The sequence below is a fragment of the Lolium rigidum genome, chromosome 2 (genome assembly GCF_022539505.1).
Source record: "Lolium rigidum isolate FL_2022 chromosome 2, APGP_CSIRO_Lrig_0.1, whole genome shotgun sequence".
Lineage (NCBI taxonomy): Eukaryota > Viridiplantae > Streptophyta > Magnoliopsida > Poales > Poaceae > Lolium > Lolium rigidum.
The window spans coordinates 53830748-53849343 of record NC_061509.1 but is presented as its reverse complement, the minus strand read 5'-3'; the positions used below and the strand labels follow the sequence as shown (position 1 = coordinate 53849343).

Here is an 18596-nt window from a genome sequence, read left to right as displayed (position 1 = left end):
GCATTATCAATGATAGCCATGCTATGTTATCGATTCAGATGAGTGTGCTGGTAGTCAATGTTTTTATCTGCGTGGTATCTGCATATTGGTGGTAGATGAGAACATGAATGTTTGCCAGATAGGTACTCTGACTAGTGGTTCTCGTACAATTGTCCAGCACCGGTTTTGGTACACATAGGTTTTGATACGCTTAGGTAATCTCGTACTAATGTAGAGTTAAACGGTTTTGAAAAATCAATTATCATGAAATAATACTAGAGCATCATTACAATTTACAACAATACATTTTACCACCGAGATTGTAATAAGGTAGCCCATATATAGTTTGGTTACCAGGACAGTGCTCCCTCATCTAGCTGGATGGACACTGCTCCTGACTTTGATATCAGTTTGCTCGCCAGCAACATTGCTGAGCAGCACGTTTAGTGGAATATAATTTACATATATATTAAAAAAAAAAACAATACATTGTACCACCGGGTTATCCAGCTTCACCTGCTTCTCAGGTCTTACTAGCTACGACTGCTTTGTCAGAAAGCTCCAGTCCAAACAAACCGTATACCATGCCGTCTTTGTATAGCCAATTTCAGTTTTGTACGTGACAAGAAAATAAGTGAAATCAGCTGACATCTATTTACACCATTTCCATTTCACTCCCCTTCGTTTTGTCCTGACTTCCTCCGCGATCTTGACAATAGCAAAGAACATCATCCTATACACCACCATCATTCCACAAAGGATGGCAATGTTGACCCATTTGGAGTACCCCATCTCCACCTGCAGCTTCTCCTGGAGCACTTGAATGCCACTGATGGTAACATTTTTCTCAATAAGCTGGTCACTCGGGAACGACTGCCCGATGAACTCGTTCTTGTAAAACCCCTGCACTGCGTACTTGTGGAATGAGATGTAGTAGCAAGGGTACTTCCACACCGGCTTTGGGAGCTCGTTGGGGAGGCGGAAGAAGCCACCATTGAGCATCATCACCCCTTGCACTCCAGCCCCAACGATGATCCCCATCAGAAAGTCCGGGACGATGACGGCGATAATCATCATCATGCTCTCGACCAGCAATGTGCACATGCACAGGTTGATGACGAAGTAGACAAAGTGGTCAGCCCCTTTGGTTAGCCCTGTCAGGTAGTACAACATTGCGCCTGGGATCAGGGTGATGACTGCAAGATATGGAGTGGCTGATAGTGTGTTTGAGATGACAAACTCGGCCACGCCGTAATGGCCGCTCAGCCTCTCCCTTCTGAATACCTGCAAAATAGAAAAATATGTGCAACCAACTCTTGAGTTAGTCGTCGACCATGAGGAAAAAATATATGTATCTGCGCAGACCTTCTATTTCCAAGTCGCCTGAGAAAGTATTTTTTTATATCTAAGTCAAACAAGTTGGTACACTGTCAAATCTGCACATTTTCTTCAACAAGATATTTTTCCAGACAAGATTACAGTATAGCACTATCCAGTACTTGATTGCTGACATCTATGAATGATCATGTAGTTTACTAGTATCTCTGATAAGTAAGCCCTTTCTCTCTTTCAGCAATATTGTTAACTACTTTAGTCAGGAAAATAAATGATGAAGAATTCATGGATAACCACAAGTAATATTGTTTGTTTTTACTTGATGCCACCTAATAATTTCAGTATACCTCTCAATTTTTTTATTTCAGTATGGACAGAAATACTCATGAAAATATTAAGTCTGGTGGGAGAGAAATCAACCTTTACTTCCTCTACAAAAGAAGGGAATCCTCCAATTGCCATGAAAGTAAGAAGTGCGGTCGTATACATTATTACTTCACATCTAGCCTGCAAAATAGGGGAACAAATCAATTTTGGTGGTATATAAAATGTTATGTTGCCTAATAAATCATGTTATTGAATTTACCTGGATAGAACTGTAACTGTGGCCAACTTGGTAGAATATAGTGCCAAGACAAATGCCGATGCCTAGGTAAATACCCAAACGCATCCAATAGTATCCTATGTCTCTGTGCATATTTATAAATGACCTTCTAGTGAGTACAAAAAGCTTTGCTGAGAAGCTGGCTTGTTCCCTCTTCCTAAATGGAGCTCCACCCTACAATGTAGCACATATTACAATGACGATTAGGTCTTAAATGCGTAAATATTGCTAACTCAGCACCATATACTCCATGGCGAGAAGTTTGGTACAGGCTCACTGAAATCAAAAATGACATCGCGTTGTACAAATGCTGAATTAATATCTTACTCCCTCTAGTTCACACAAAAGTGAAGTTTTGCATATAACTTTAGTTGAACTCTGAAAACTTTGAATGGTATTTTTTCCCAAATATTCAAGTTCAAAACTTGAATCATATTATATTTGCTATAAGACACCGTTATTTTCTAGCGTTTGCCAAAACACACCGTTCAATTATGTCTTTGCCAGGTACCTTGACAGAAAACATCACCTATCCAAAAAGGTAAAATTTTGCACTTTTGGCTGGGATGACCTTGCTATGACTGCTTTTGAAGAAAGTGCAAAACTTTCCCTTTTTGGGTAGGTGGTGTGTTTTGGCAAATGTTTCACAAAATTGTAATGGTACCTGGCAAAGACACAATTGGGCGGTGTGTTTTAGCAAATGACGTAAAATAACGGTGTCATGTAGGAAATATTCCCTATATTTATTGTGTATATTATATGTACATATACTGCATTTCAAACTAACTGTCAAGGTCGAGAACTTCACTTTTTCATGAACTAGAGGGAGTATTTCACTGAGTAAAAAAATTCTAATAATTATTTTGCAGTTAACATTTTTTGTGGGTTTTGTAATCACATACATTGTCTGGGCCAAAATAATGAAGTCTTTACTCTTCAGGAAAATGAGTTTGTAAATAACTTACTATCTGTTTCATCTCAGCTATTCGGTTCGTTGTTTTTTCTGAATAAGCTGGGGATTGATAAGCATCTGTCAGAATGTCTATTGCTTCAGCTGCTGTTTTTCTCCTAGCTTTGGAACTTTCAACAATTTCCTGCATATGGGATCACATAGCTAAAGAAAACTGTTTTTAATTCGACAAATGATATAAGGAAATGACAAATAATAGTTACCTCGTCAAAATCTTTGTTGATTGTTCTCAGGAAGTGGTCAGATGGGTTCCTCAATTGTGGACATGGGAAGCAACTTTGAGTAAAGAACTACAAGAAATGAATACGAAAAGAACTCTTAAAATCAATTTTCTTTTAAGTAGATCATGTCCTGATGCCGGATCAAATTAACTACGAATCAGGAATGCGTGTTATCTTAATTGAACTTCAATGTGTGCAACAATTAGGGTGCCCACGCGTGGCAGTATATTTTCTTGATTAATGCTGCCATTTTCTGCTGGGAAATCATGGAGTTCAATTGTACTAGGCGTTTGGCACCAAAGTGGATTCGATGTTGCTGCAAGGAGAGAGAGGCACGTATGCAATGTAATCACCTGGTTGGCCTCTGACGCTGCTCCAAAGAAGACGGTCCTGCCTTGGGAAAGCAGACAGAGGCTGTGGAAGAGGTCGAAGACGTCGCCACTGGGCTGGTGCACGGCGGCGACGACAGTCATGCCCTCCCTGGCCGCAACTCTGGCGATGTGGCTCATGACATGGTAGGAGGCGGCGCTGTCGAGCCCGCTGGTGGGCTCGTCGAGGAAGAGCAGCCGCGGGCGCGTGAGCATCTCGACGCAGATGGTCAACCGCTTTCGCTGCCCACCGCTGATGCCTTTGGTCATGCGCCCGCCGATGCGTGTGTCCATGGCGTCCCCGAGCCCCATCTCCCGGATCACGCCGTCGGCATGTGCGCGCTTCTCTGCCGCTGGCATCGTCCCTGGCAGCTGCAGCTGCGCTGAGTAATAGACGGCCTCACGCACCGACATCGTGGACATCAACACGTTGTCTTGGGTCACGTAAGCCTTCAGTTCAGTGATCAGTCCCCAACAGAATCAGGATCATACAACAACTGAGAAGTGTGCTTCTACACGTCAAGACATTTTAAAGTTGGAACTGATAAGTTATCTTACCGAGGTTCCAAAGGCAAGCTTCTCTCGGCGGCCATTGATCAGAATCAACCCGGTTTCAGTAACTCCAGGCCCTAACCTTCCTGCGAGGTAAGGAAATTAACTTTGATGGTTAAAACCCAATAATGATCTGCAATGTTTGACATATGTGTCTCTTAGTTGAAGCCTTGTGTCTCCTAAAAAATGAAACCAACATTCCTCTAGCTAAATATATTTTGAAATGTTTCCAGCCTAGCTCCGGTAATACATTCAAAGCCTGAATCTTTCGATGATCTGTATCAGGAATGGTTTGCTGCCTTAACTCGTAGATACTAGAAATGTGCTGATATTATGAAATGCTGTTATGTTTTGGACAGTATGCAAAAGAGAAATAAATATAATCTTGTTTTCACAATGTTCTGTCATGGAGATCCTACAAATATTGTTCTTTACTTGTTTCACTTATGAATTCTAGGTGACACTTCAGAGAGACGGTCTGCAAAGGCTATTGCAATTTGCAACAGGGGCTAGGAAATTAGTCAAGGTGGCACATGAGGTCTACAGTTGAGTTGGGGCCTCATCACCTTGAGGCTTGGCGATGTGTGATGTTTATGTACATTTTTTTGCTTTCTTATGCCTTGTAATAATGAGCAGTGATCCATCCAAGTGCTATAAAGAAAAGTCATCTTGTAACCTTGTAGTTCAAGCTCGATCTAGTTCTTAGTTTTCGTCGATCGCGTTTGCTATTGCTGGGTGGCTTGTACCCGGCGGCTCTGCTTCGTGCTACTGACTGTGTGTTTTGGTGTTGAACTCCAGTTACTTAATGAAATTGTGGTTCGCGTGGCCCCTTTCTCGAGAAAGATAATGGCAGAATACGTCATGTTGATATGGACTGCTGTAGTAGAAACCACACTTGTTCTTTTGAGTGAGAAATAAAGCACATTTTCATGAGTATAACAACTTCATCAGGTCAGGTTTATTAGTATGGCGTGTATCCTAGATTGTCAATTTAAAATATATAATAACTGAAATTATACAGTATAACATAAAATTTATACCATTACAAATGTAACATTTGAATTTCAAATGATTTTTTAAGTTGGTCAAATGACAGGACACATGAATGAATTAGTTAATCATTGGGTGCTACAGTACTCCTGCAACTCTGGTGCCTAGGTCTTATCGAAAATCTAATGCTATAAATGTAATGTGGTTGGAGCGTCGTCCACTATCAATTGCAATATTTATTACTCTCCTAATGCTTTTGTGTCGACGAAAACTGGTAGCTGTACGGGCAAATTCTCTTCTGTGGCAAAGGTATAAGGGCATCTCCAGCGGCGATGACGCATTTTAGCGTCCGCGCGCGTTCGCGTCGATTGAAATGGTCGAAGTCGACCGCGCGTCCATTTGCGTCGGGGTGGCTCCAGCGGCACGACGTATTTTTTGGCCGAATCATTTTTTTTACACATGAAACATAATTTACATAGTTAAAACATGAAAAAAAACCCTAACGCCTACCGCCGCTCCTCGTCGCTGTCGAGCACGATGAGCTCCGGTATCACTCACGGCCAGTAGCCATCCGGGGGAGCATACGCCGGGCGCGCCGCCGGTGTTGGAGGTAGAGGAGGCTGCGGCTGTGGCGGCGGTGGAGGCGCCCAGGGCTGCGGCTGTGGCGGTGGAGGCGCCCAGGGATACGGCTATGGCGGCGGTGGAGGAGGCGCCCAGGGCTGCGGCTGTGGAGGAGGAGCCCAGGGGTTGTACGGCAGCGGTTGTGGCGCCGCCGAGTCCTGTAGCGCCTATCGAAGGGCTTCATCCTCCGACAGGCACGGCGGCATGACGCCGGTCGCGTAGCGTGGCAGCGGCGGCTGCACAGGCACGTCGTTCTCGGAGACGAGGACGCCGAGCTTCGCCATCTCGTCGTCCGTCATGTTCTCCGGGAACTCGAAATTGCGGCCCTCCGCCATGGCCTGCTGCCATTCGTGGAAGACGGCCGCGACGTAGTCGTCGCTGTCGTCCTTCACCTCCTCGTTATGGTACGCGAGCGCCTCGATGTAGTCGTCCTCGTCGTCGTAGGCGTCGTCATCGTCGTCGTCACGACCGTCGTCGTCGTTGTACTACGTCTGCTGACGACGCGTCGGCGCCTCCTTTCTTCGTGGACGAGTCGGCGGTGCAGCCGCGAAGGGAAAATCCCTGTCGCCCATGAAGCCCGCCCTTCTTCTCCTATCCGTCTCGGTCGACAGATACGTACGCCAACTTTGGGAATCAATGGCGTACGCCGGATCGGCGCGGAGGTCCGGCGGCAGGTACCGCCTCCTTCGCCGGATCTCCGCGCTCCAATCAGGCTCGCGCGCAGGACCGGAGGGATGGGCACCCGGCGGCAGCTGAGCCGCCAGCCGCCAAGCAGTTGCTCGCCAGACCAGGCCTCATCGTACGGCAACCATTTGTCGTGCATGAGCCTCCCCACCGTGACGGGGAGCGGCACCCTCTTGCTGCCGCTGCCGGAGGCCTCGAAGTCGTTCTTCTTCCCCATAGCGCTGCGGCGGTGGTGTTGCGAGTGGAGGTGTGGGCGAAGGAGGAACACGGCTGATGGACTTTTAAGGGCGGCCGCGCGTGGGATACGATGCCATTGAAGGCGGCGCAGAAGCCCAGCCGTCGCCCGCCAGTGCGCGCACAGAACAGGCAGCCGCGCCATTGATGGCGAAGGCTACGGCGCGACGCGGAAGCGCTGACCGCCGAAGCGGTGCCCTCGATGTAGACTCGCTGCCGGCGGGCTCGTGCGAGGACCGAGCGGACACTTTGCTCGTCCGCGCAGCGTCCGCAGAGACGCAAACCTGACGCATATTTGAGCCAGGTTTGCGTCTCCGCGGACGACTGGTCACTTTGCGTCGCGCCGCTGGAGAGGGTGACAGACGCATTTTCGGTCAAAACCGACGTAAACGGTCGCTCAGCGTCCGTTTACCCTAACAAAGTTAATTATGGCACTGTGTTGCACTGCACGTAACAGTAGGGTACTGCTAATCCGATGAATTTGTGACACAGTTAATATGAAACGGAAACAATACTTTTACTACTAGTGTACTCTCTATGTTTTCCTCTCAGAGCATCTCCAGCCACGCTCCCCAAAGCTACCTTTAAAGGTGTATTTGAAGCACGCCGGATAATTTTTCGTTCTCAGCCGCGCGTCTCAAAGTTTCCTTCCGTCCGGCGCGGCCAAATACGGTGTTCGGCGTCCCGAGCCCGTCCCCGGTCCACAGGGGACGCTCCGGGTACGCCAGACACAACGAAAAGCGAGACTGGCTCCACCACATCCACAACGGTTGGTTCACGTCTTTTATTTCTTGTCGCACCTCCCCTCCCGTGCCTCCTACTACTCCGTCGTCACTCGATTTACCGGCCGTTTTGATGACAAATCTCTTCTGAGTTGGGCACCGTCGTGGAGGCTGGCTCTCTCACCAGATTTTTCGCGGTCGCCGCTTCGCCAACGCGTCCCAGAACGCGCCATCAAATCCGCCCCACATCCGTGCACAAAAGGTGTTCAACGCCTTGTCAGGTAGGCGCGATAGGTCAATGTTGGTTGTCTCCTCTGCCGCGCCTGAATTTTAACAATTTATTTTTGCTTCAGACATGGATAACGACGACGAGATGCTTGTCCGACTGTTGGAGGACGAGCAAGCCATTGGGAGCATTTGTCGATCATCGCGTCCCTCTAGAACATGCTTGACGCCAAGGGGGAGAAGCGGAAGGGGTCACGCCGCAGAGGTTCAAGGCCGGGAAGTAAGAAGTCGAAGCCCCGACAGAGGATGGAGGGGCATACCATGATGGACAACGACTACTTCGCAGATGACGCAACACATGCCGACAATTTTCGGCGCCGATATAGGATGAGCAAGGGTTTATTCATGAATATCCTCTACATCGTTCGAGAGTTCGACCCCTACTTCAAGCTGAATCACGACGATGTAGGCATTGCCGGGTTCTTGTCGATTTAGAAGTGCGCCGCTACCATGAGGATGCTTGCATACGAAGCACCTGCCGATACACAGGACGACTACCTTCGCATGAGTGAGTCTACTGCTATTGAGTTCATGTACAAGTTTTGCCGAGCTGTGGTGGGAAAGTTTGGCAAATACTACTTGAGAGGGCAAACTGAAGAAGAGACTGAAAGGACCATGGCACAAAATGCTGCGAGATGATTCTCCGGGATGCTTGGAAGCATCGATGGTATGCACTGGTCATGGAAGAACTGCCCGTTTTCTTGGCAAGGTATATACAAAAGGCGTCATATATATTGCAAGTGTGGTGTTTGAAGCTGTGACGGATTATGACATGTGGATTTGGCATTCTTTCTTTAGCATGGCGGGATCACAAATGACATCAACGTGTTGTAGCGGTCTCCGGTGTTCAGCAAAGTAGTGGAAGGTCATGCTCCACCATGCAACTATGAGATCAATGACCACCAATATACCAAAGGATATTATCTAGCCGATGATATATATCCAAAATGGGTCACTTTTGTCAAAACAATCCCGGCTCCACCAGGTCAAAAGAATTGCCACTTTGCTCCGCGACAGGAGGCTTGCAGGAAGGATGTTAAGCGGGCATTTGGTGCTTCAAGCTTAATTTGCAATTGTCCGATACCCTGCTCTAAGCTGGTCTCACGGTCAAATGTGGGAGGTGATGCAGCCTTGTGTGATCATTCACAACATGATCATCGAGGATGACCGTAAGAATCAGGTCAGGAAACACGTTGGTCCCTATGAGTGTCAGGGTCCTCTTACGGAGGTTGATCATGAGGTGCCTGCGGATTTTGATGATTTCCTCACCATGCACGCCGGAGATACTCATACGCGTTGTGTTAGGATTTTCTTTTAATTACTTCACTAGTAGGAAAACCCTTATAGGCGAAGCTTAGTTATGTGGCGCACCGTTCTGAATGCGCCACGTAGAACTTATTTTGTGGCGCACCGAGAACGGTGCGCCACGTAAATAGCTTAATTTTGTGGCGCACGCTTGGGTAGTGCGCCACGAAACTATGTGGGGCCCACATCCTGCCACCACCATTTATTATCGTAGGTATTTCGTGGCGCACATGTCGTGCTGCGCCACGTAAATAACTCTTTCGTGGCGCACCGGCTTCGGTGCGCCACGGACTAAGGGACTTATATCATCTCTCGCCCGTGCCCTCCCCCGCCTGTTCACCTCTCCCTCCCGAGCCCCTCCCTCTCCCCTCTCCCCTCTCCTCTCGTGGTCGCCCTGGATCCGCCGCCGCCGCCTTCCTCCGTGGTCGCCCGGAGGATTCCTCCCCTCTCCCCTCTCCTCCGTGGTCGCTCGGATCCGCCGCCGCCGCCTTCCTCCGTGGTCGCCTGGATCCTCCATGGTCGTCGCCGCCGCCGTCGCCGCCACCTTCCTCCGCGAGGGGCGCATGCCGCCGCGGTCCTCCCATCCCCGCCACCTGCAGCACAATCTGCCCCTACGGCGAGGAGGGGCCGCCGCGAGGAGGGGCCGCCGTCGCGGCAAGGTGGAGGATCCGCCGCCTCCTCCTCCTCCTCCACCCCTGTCGTCATCTTCAAGCTCGTCCTCCACCCCTGTCATCGGTGCTCTCTCTCCCTCCCCTCCTCTCCCTCTTAATTCCTCCTCCGCTGCCCCTATGGCTTGTGTTTGCAAGCTCCGGTGATCATTTGATCACCAATTGGTTGATAATTACTTACTACTTTCTCTATCTATGCATGTTGCTTGATATACTGTGTTGTTGCTTGATTTGTATAGCTTCTCACCATGTACTGGTGGTTGCTTATGCTTTGAAAAGCATATGAATGGATGCATGATGCTTGATCATCTGTGAAACTTTATCTTGTTAATGTAGATAATTGAGATGAACTACTTTGCAGTAATGATTCTATTATCGTATTTACTTAAGCTAGATGGATGCCAACTATTGTTGGGGACCCTAGCTTCATTTTGAATCCTGTTGGGTAATGATAAGTGTGTAGGCTTGGTGGTTTGGATGGTTTGGTGGTTGAATTGGCCTTTGCGATCATGAACTCGCTGGCTTGGTAAATCATCTCGGGATGGTTTCCTTCCTAGTTCCATTTGGAAGATGCTACTATTCAATTGGTTGGCATAACCATGGTGACTTGAGTTGGTCAAATTCCTGGTCCTTGCCATTTGTACCAGGCTTCACTTGGTTTCGATGGTTTAAAAGACTAGGTGATGCTAGGTTATTAAGTTGGTCGTCAAGGTTGGTTTTATCTCGGTTAACTTGGATAGGCTATGTGTTCTTGCTTACTTATGCATATCCATCTCTACTCGGATTGACTAGCTCAGGCTTGGCCTCTCTCTGCCAGACATCACTTGGTTACTACCAAGTGATGAATAATCCCTTATGGTACCTCAGCCTTTGTTTTGAACTCAACTCGAGTAATGATAAATTTCTATTTCTTGTTGGCTTTGATGAAAATAGAGATATCCACAGTAGGGGATCATGTAAATGAATGCCACCGTGGTATCCTTTGAAGAAAAAGGACTGCTTCGATGGTTTTAAAAGGCTAGGTGGTGCTAGGTGATTCAGTTGGCTACCAAGACTTGTCTCATCCGGTTAGCCGGGATATGCTATGTGTTGTTGCTTGTTTAGGCATATCTATCACTTACTCGGATTTACCGGTTCTTGATTGGCCTCTCTTTTGCCAAGCATCGGTTGGTCTATACCAAGTGATGAATAATCCCTTTGGAGCATCTCGCTCCATGCATGCTATGTGTGTTTGAGCATCTTGACTTATGTCACCATGGTTGCTGGTTTGGTGGTGTTTTTGTACTTGTCGATGATTAGATGGTTGGTTGATCACTCGTACACTCCGGGGTGTCGCTAGTGAGCCTGGTGTGATGGCACAAATATCAATCTCTTGTGCATCCTACCTGGCCTCACTAACGCCATCCCGGGATGTTCATATTTGTTTCGACCAACAAAGTATGAGGCATTCCATTTAGTTCATACTAGCTACTTCTTAATTGCATTGGCCTTTCTTCCATTCTAGTGCCGATGATTAAATTGTTTGGTCACTTGTACACTCTGGGGTGGGGCCACTGAGCCTGGTGCGATGGCACAAATATCAATCTCTTGTGCATCCTACCTAGCCTCGCTGACCCCATCCCTGAATGTTAATATTTCTTTCGACCAACAAAGTATGAGGCATATGATATCTAGTTGAGATACCACTTGGCTCTTTCTTCCATTTTAGTGCCGATGATTAGAATGTTTGGTCACCTATACGCCGCAATATACTTTGTAGACGGGCCCCCTTTCCCGGCTGCCGTTCGCTGAACGAGTCCTTGACGAGACAACAACGCCGACATGTCTCTTCGGCGCAGAACCACGCCGGTCCCAGCCGTCTCCCTTGTGGCCGTGTCTAATGGGCTCTGCGCTTTCTCCATGGCCGGACCACGATTGGACTCACCGGGAAATACGATAATCGCCATCACCACTATCGTCGAGTCCACAGTGTAGAGTACTTTGCGGCAGATGCCGCTTTCTTCTCTCGCCGTCCGCTGAACGAGTCCTTGATGCAAAGACCGTGCCGGCCTCCGGGCAGGCCGGCACGGTCTTTGCATCAAAGACTCGTTCACCGCACGGCGAGGGAAGAAAAGTGGCATCTCGCTGCAACTGCTATGCTCCCGTGGAGTCCGGCGATAGTGTTGATGGCGATTATCATTATTCCCCCGGTGAGTCCAATCGTGGTCCGGCCATGCAGAAGAGCGCAGGAGACGCGGCCACAAGGGAGGCGGCTGGGACTGCCGTGGTTCTGCGCCGGAGAGGCAGATCAGTGTTGTTGTGTCGTTAAGGACCCGTTCACGGAACGGCGGCCGGGGAAAGGGGGCCCTTCTGCAAAGTATACTGCGGTGTATACTGCAACTATGGTTTCTGACCATAGTATTTGTGTTGACCAATAATGTATGAGGCACTTATTCCATTTTGTCATTCCATTTGCTTTGAGATTTTCAAAATGCCGATGATTAAAATGTTTGGTCCCCGTACACTTGGGGGTGGCGTAAGTGAGCCTGGTAAGATAGCACAAATATCAATCTCTTGTGCATCGGACTTGGTCTCACTTACGCCATCCCTAAATGTTAATATTTGTGTTGACCAACAATGTATGAGGCATTTATTCCATTTCTCTTGTGCATCGGACTTGTTGGTCTCACTTTCTGGTCTCACTTTCTTCCATTTTCATCGTAGTACGAACTCGGATATGAAGACCCCGATGCAAGCGAGCCTGGTGGGTAGAGATGAGGGAGCAAAGGAGGAACCGGATGAAGACTACTTTGTATCTCGAAATTGTGAAATTTGTATGAATTAAGAGTTGTATGCAAAACATTTGACACTTAATTGCCACTATATATGTATCTCGATCGGGCTCTAAGTAATGTGATGATGATGTCTATGTTATATCTGTGCAATGTACATGATATTTATATTATATCTGAATGTTCTGTATATAACTTGTATCTCTGTATATTGCTGTGGGTATATAAACTGCATGTGTATAGCAGGCAGCACAAAATCGAGTATAATACAAGCAATTTCTGTGGCGCACTGAAACCAATTCTGTGGCGCACGCTTTTCTGTGGCGCACCTAGGAACACGTGCGCCACAGAAACCTTAATTCTGTGGCGCATGGGAAGGTGCGCCACAGAAACCTTATTTTTGTGGCGACGTTTCTGTGGCGCACCTCCCATGCGCCACAGAATCCATTTTTGGTGCGCCACTGATGAGGCTTTTCCTACTAGTGCTTCCATGGACTCTAATATTCCACTCCACTCCGACCCATCGCCAATGTGCTGCACCACGTAACTACTAACTCCTTAATTGCGGGCATGAGCTATTCTTGCCTTGATAGTACTCGCAAGCATCTTTAGCTCAGTTTAGTCGTGTGCGCTATATAATCGATCTTGCATGTCTTCTTTGCTAGACATGCTTGATGCTTGGCAGTGCGTGCCTGCCAGAGCTAGCTAATACTCTAAGGTCATCTACAACGCAAGGTGGTTAGATGAGTACTTACCAAAAAAAAAAATCAAGCATTTTCAAGCATCGGGGTTTATTTATATATGAGCGCGCGGTGGCTAGTTAGGCATCTGCCTAGTATAAATAAGTATCCATGTTTAAATAAAAATCGTTTTTTCTCTAAGCACCTCTCCTAGGTATCTTGCATCGTACATGCCCTCATAGAAAGGAGAAGATTTGATGTATCGATTTCTGCAGTAGCCCGCATAGTATATTCGTAGCAAAAGAAAGAACACAAAAGAACTTCACTGCGCCTCTCAAAAAAAAAAAAAAAAAAAACTTCACTGCGTGCATGATCGAGGATGGAGATTTTTTTTTGTAAGTCGCTGCTTCGTAGTTAAAACTGGTTAAATTAGTTGTAATTATTTTAACAAATTAATCTAGTTTAGCGGGCCTATGCGGGGAATATCGTCTCCAGATCAAGGGGTGATCGACTTAAGAGATACTCATACTTTTGGTGAAAACAACATAGAAGAAGGAAGAAGAACATTGCATCGATCGCATGCATGAATGGTGACGATGGAGCTAGAAGGCGAACCTGCGAGGGAATCCAGTAGCGTGGTCTTGCCGCATCCCGACGGCCCCATGATGGCGAGCACCTCCCCCGGCCCCGCGTGGCCGCTGATCCCCCGCAGGATGCTCACCGGCTCGCCCCCGTAGGCGCCGGCGGCCACCGTGACGCACACGTCCTCCCACGTCAGGAACACCCGGGGGTCGTCGACGACGTCCGTGCCCGCCCTTTGGGCCGGCGCAGGCGCCTTCGTCGGCGCTACCTCCACGCCGTCGAACCCCGCCACGGCCGGACGACGCTGCCACGGGAACATTCGACCTAGTGACCAGCCCGCGCCTGCTTCGCCGGCGCCGTTGCGTGCGTCAGGCGTGCCGCCGCCCCAGCGCCAGAGCGGGCGTGAGGGGCTCGGCGTGGGCGCCCATCGGGGCAGCGGCGACGAGGAGGCAGCCATGGCGCACGACGTGTAGCTTGCTTACTGATGCTACTGACAACTGCTACTGGAGTTGTGGCAACATGGTCGGGCGCGAATTAATAGCCTTCCGGATGGCGCCTGAGCACGCAACACGTCGATCTGACCGGGCCTGTCCTACATCGAGACTTGCTTTATGGAGTCGTGCTCTCTTGATGGGCAAAAAATTAGTATGGTGTGTGGAAGCTGTTGTTTGGTGTGCTCGCAGTCTGGGCATTCAGCTGGTAGACGACACCAAATTAGTTGTGCGGCAATTAATTCGGCCAACGTGTCTCGTCATTGATTGGCCGGCGCATCAGAAGTTCTTCAAGCACATCAGACCATAACCACATGCACCATACCATTCGCAATTAGACTAGTCACGATACATAGTATCATGTAGAAGTATCATGCGTATGATACTAAGTAGGGATTCTAGTAAATTGGTGCTAGAAAATAAGGCTTTTTACAAGATATTTTTTCTGTTTTTTACATAGACCACAAAAGATATCGGTTTTTTCGCGAAACTTATTGTAGATATATACATATAGAATTTGTTATCAAAAATTTCAACACTTCGAAATATGTTTTTTTGGTAGAAAAGAGTTTATGCACCCGACAATCGAATTTCCGCTCTTTTGACGGATAATACAAGTAGCCAGTACCACACTAGTATTACTATAGAACAATACTACGAAGTAAGGCCATCCCAAACGGTCAGTCGCATACGGACATATTCTATCCGTCGCGGTCCGCTGCGCCTGAAAGCGAGGCCCAACAGCGTGCCATATCTGGACCGCGCCTCACGGACGCATCCGTTCTAGAGCAAACTCTGCTCAAATTTGGGCTAAGTTTACCATAGCTGGGATATCACGCGGATTGAGGATGCAGCCGTCGCTGGCCCACAATTCAGTGGCCACATAGTTTTTTCTCTGATAAAGCATAGTTAATTAGTACATCTTCATACTTATAATTAAAAACTAAACTAAGCTAAACTACATTGGATTCGCTCGACCGTCCGCGTAGCCGGCCTGGCCCGCGCTACCTTGGTTGTCGCCGGTCTCCACGCATCCCCCGCCTCACCACTGGAGCCACGTTGGCCCTCGTCACCACCGCACATCCTAGCACGGGTGGTCTCCCTCCTAGCATCACGCGCGAAGGTCATGGCCTCCCGGTGCATACACGCCGCTGCCACACGCTGCACTGCCACATGAGCGGCCGTGATAGCCGTCCGTCGCCTCCGCGTCGGATGATAGCCTGCCAGGCCGCTATCTCTGCTCTGTCTGGGAGGAGGCGCTCTGCCGCTTCCTTCACGGCGACAAAGGTTGGCTGCGTGCGGGTGGCCTCTTCCACCTCCAGCGTAGCGGCGAGGGTGGCATGTTGTCGCCAGTTCGGTGACCTCGTCCGCCGTCCGCTTCTCCTCCATCTCGTACAACGCCTGCCGTTCTTATGTGATGAACTGGCGGTCGCGCTCTATCAAGGCCGCAGACCGGAAGGAGACCTCGATGATGGTGGCATCGATGAGTAGAGCTCCTCGTGTCCTTTAAGAGCGTGCTTCTGCGCGCTCTAAAAGGACTCGAAGAGGACACGTTGCTCCGATGTGGTGGGGGAACGAAGAGAGTCTTCGCCAACGTCTTCATCCTCCTCCTCCTCCCCCCACACTCGTCCTCACCGCTCGCTGCGGGGCTCGGAGGGTATCTCTTAAGACCTGCCTTGCTAATTTTGCCACACGTGCCGAGCTGGCAATGTGGCAATGCCCGAGTCCCGAATGAGCTTATTTATAGCATGGCGGCCTAGGCAGCAAACTCGGTTACGCGGGCGGGAAGGCCGTGGCGGAAAACGACGGTCTAGGCGGGAAAGCGATGGTACGGGAGGGAAGGACGCAGCGGGAAACGGCGGACGCAACCGTTTCCCGCGCGCCTCAAACCTTCGGTTAGCAGCTACACCCTCCATTGCGACTGTTAACCGGGAACATAGACATATGGATACACGAAAATGCGGGTCTTCATTGGGACCGTTACCACCCTCATTCGGATCATGGCCTTTTCATGTTCGTGGACCGTCGCATTCGGACCGAAACAAACTGAAATGTGGTCCCTTTTTGCGGCATTCGTTGGAATGGCCTAATATGATCTTGAAATTCGTAAAATCATATCTAATACATTTAATGCTACGTTTACATACATATCCACACGAACAAATTGTTAGGAAACGCAAACTGATGCATGAGATTTCGTCGAGAACAAATTTTAGGGCCCAACCGTTGTTCCCAATCTGCGGGAGAACTTCAAGTTACACGGTCGCGCGATGTGTCCATAACAAATTGTTCGTAAAACAACCTATGTAAGAGTAGCATTATTGATTAAGACACCTCACCCCACACGCTTTTGCGCTAGAAACCTGTCCATTACTTTTTCAGAAAAAACAGCGCGGAGAGTTGACCCGTTGCAAAAAAAATTACAACCGAGGACAGGCACATATGACACACGATTTGGCGCACAATCACTACTACGGTTGAGAGGAGGAGTTGAACGTGGACTTGCGCTGGCCCGATCTTTGGCGATTGCGCTTTATTCCCGCAAATTGGATCGATTGTACTTCCTCCTTCACAGTTTATTAGGCGCGCGCGTACCCCTAGGTCACCAATTTAACCTATATAATTTAAATTATATGATATAAAAATTATATCATTAGAAAATAGAACATTCGAACTTTCTAATGATATAATTTTTATAACATATAACTAATGCTAACTTGATCAAATTTACGACCTAGGGGTACGCGTGTGCCTTATAAACTGTGAGAGAGGGAGTATCTAGAATGGATTCTAAATGCGGGAAGACACGAAAATTAGCGGGGATGTACAAACAGTTCATGTTTTTTTTGTTTGTTTTCCTAACACTTATTTTTCTTGCTGGTAAAAGAGGATATATTAAGCAGCAGGGATTAAATCTTAGTCGTGAACGCCTGAGCCAAATAGTTAGGTCTAGAATCGATCCAAACCATAGTTATAGATTCTATTCTTGCAAATTTGCAAGACAGTGCCTAACTCTATTCTGCAAAGAATACAAAGGATATATTTTTAGTGCCATTAGCTAGTAGTTTCATTATCATATAGGCTTCTAGAGGAGTATATATACTAGAAGTAAATTCAGTCGTCTTATTTTAAATCCTAAAATTTGAATAGGGGGATAGAAAAACCACGAGGGTGAGAAAAGAAAAATCAAATATTTTTAGTTAGTTCTCCTTTTTGCAATTTTATTATCTATTCCTTTCGTTGTTTTACAAAATATTTTTTATAGAGTACTTTTATGGTTTACCGGACAACTGGTTTTTCTTATCGATGGAAGGAAACACATCGATGGTCTTTTTAACGTACGACGGTCTTTTTACCTAGGAGGCTAGGACCACCACCACAAGCAATTTGATAGTAAATAAATATACGGGTGAGGGTGGGGTGGAATGCCGTGTGTGATATTGGTTATCACAAACATGTCAAATATGAGCATTTTTGTGATAACCGCTGCATATGGATGCCCTAACCTGGATGGCATGTGTGTCATTTACTCCTTAACATCGTAAAATTTACTGCATCTACAAAACAAACAGACAAAATTTTCCAAGGTACCATGGGCATTCTAGTAAAAAAAAATAACCTTTTATACTCATATAAATCACAACTCTTTTGTACTGTACTCATAAACCATAACCTTGTATACTCATAAATCACAACTTGTTTTACTGATAAACCATAATAATTTATACTCACAAATCACAAATTTTTCTACTCATAAATTATAACCTTTTACACTCATATAATACAATAAATTTATTTAAATCACAAATTCTACACATATAAATCTGAACTTTGTACTCATAATCTGAAATTTCTACTCAAGGAGACACAACTTTGTACTTGTATGTGTTACTCTTTTACTTGAAAAGCACAAACTTTCTATTTATTCCCACACTTTCAACCTGTAACTCACAACCTTGTTTTTGGAGGTAGTACCTATCTACATGTATGAGTGAACCGCAAAGTTTTACACATATATCACAACTTACGCAAATTTCTACTGATGGTCCCAAACCTTCTACTTAAGGATATATGCTTTTGTACTTCTACGACACTGACTTTTATACGAAGATAAAAAAAATCTAGTTCGAAATATCAAATTTATATGTGGACCACAAGTTTCAACTCATAACCCACAACTTTCTACCGTCCAAACATAATTTTCTACCAAGGAAGCATAACTTTCCACACGTACAACACCGACTTTACTAGAAGACCACAAACTTTCTACACGCAAACCGAATTTCTACCTTAGACATTGGCGCCGTGCCTTACTATAAGCTAGCCCTCCTCCAAGGAAAGATAAAAAAAAATTCGAAATGGGGGAAATGTCACCCAGCTTCTGCATCCAAGGGATGCACACGGCTTTTTTTATTAGATTATTCACAACATCTTACAAGAGCAATACAAAAGATCAAACTCGAAGCCACCTCGTTAAACCTACAGGGGTGACAATTCACCAACTCACATCATCCAAAAAAACCAAATGCCTTCC

At 47.1% G+C, this 18596-nt stretch overlaps 1 protein-coding gene across 1 annotated transcript; it reads right to left on the bottom strand.

Annotated features, from left to right (window-relative positions):
* Positions 1–299: 299 nt before the first annotated feature.
* On the bottom strand, positions 300–14056 carry LOC124691755 (ABC transporter G family member 1-like). Its single transcript, XM_047225028.1, has 8 exons — positions 13605–14056; positions 4036–4115; positions 3463–3927; positions 3092–3178; positions 2884–3012; positions 1901–2092; positions 1735–1821; positions 300–1263 (listed from the first exon to the last, which is right to left on the bottom strand). Exons 1-8 carry the CDS (start codon positions 14026–14028, stop codon positions 631–633), a joined length of 2097 nt encoding a protein of 698 aa, XP_047080984.1. The 5' UTR covers positions 14029–14056; the 3' UTR covers positions 300–630.
* Between the last annotated feature and the right edge of the window lie 4540 nt (positions 14057–18596).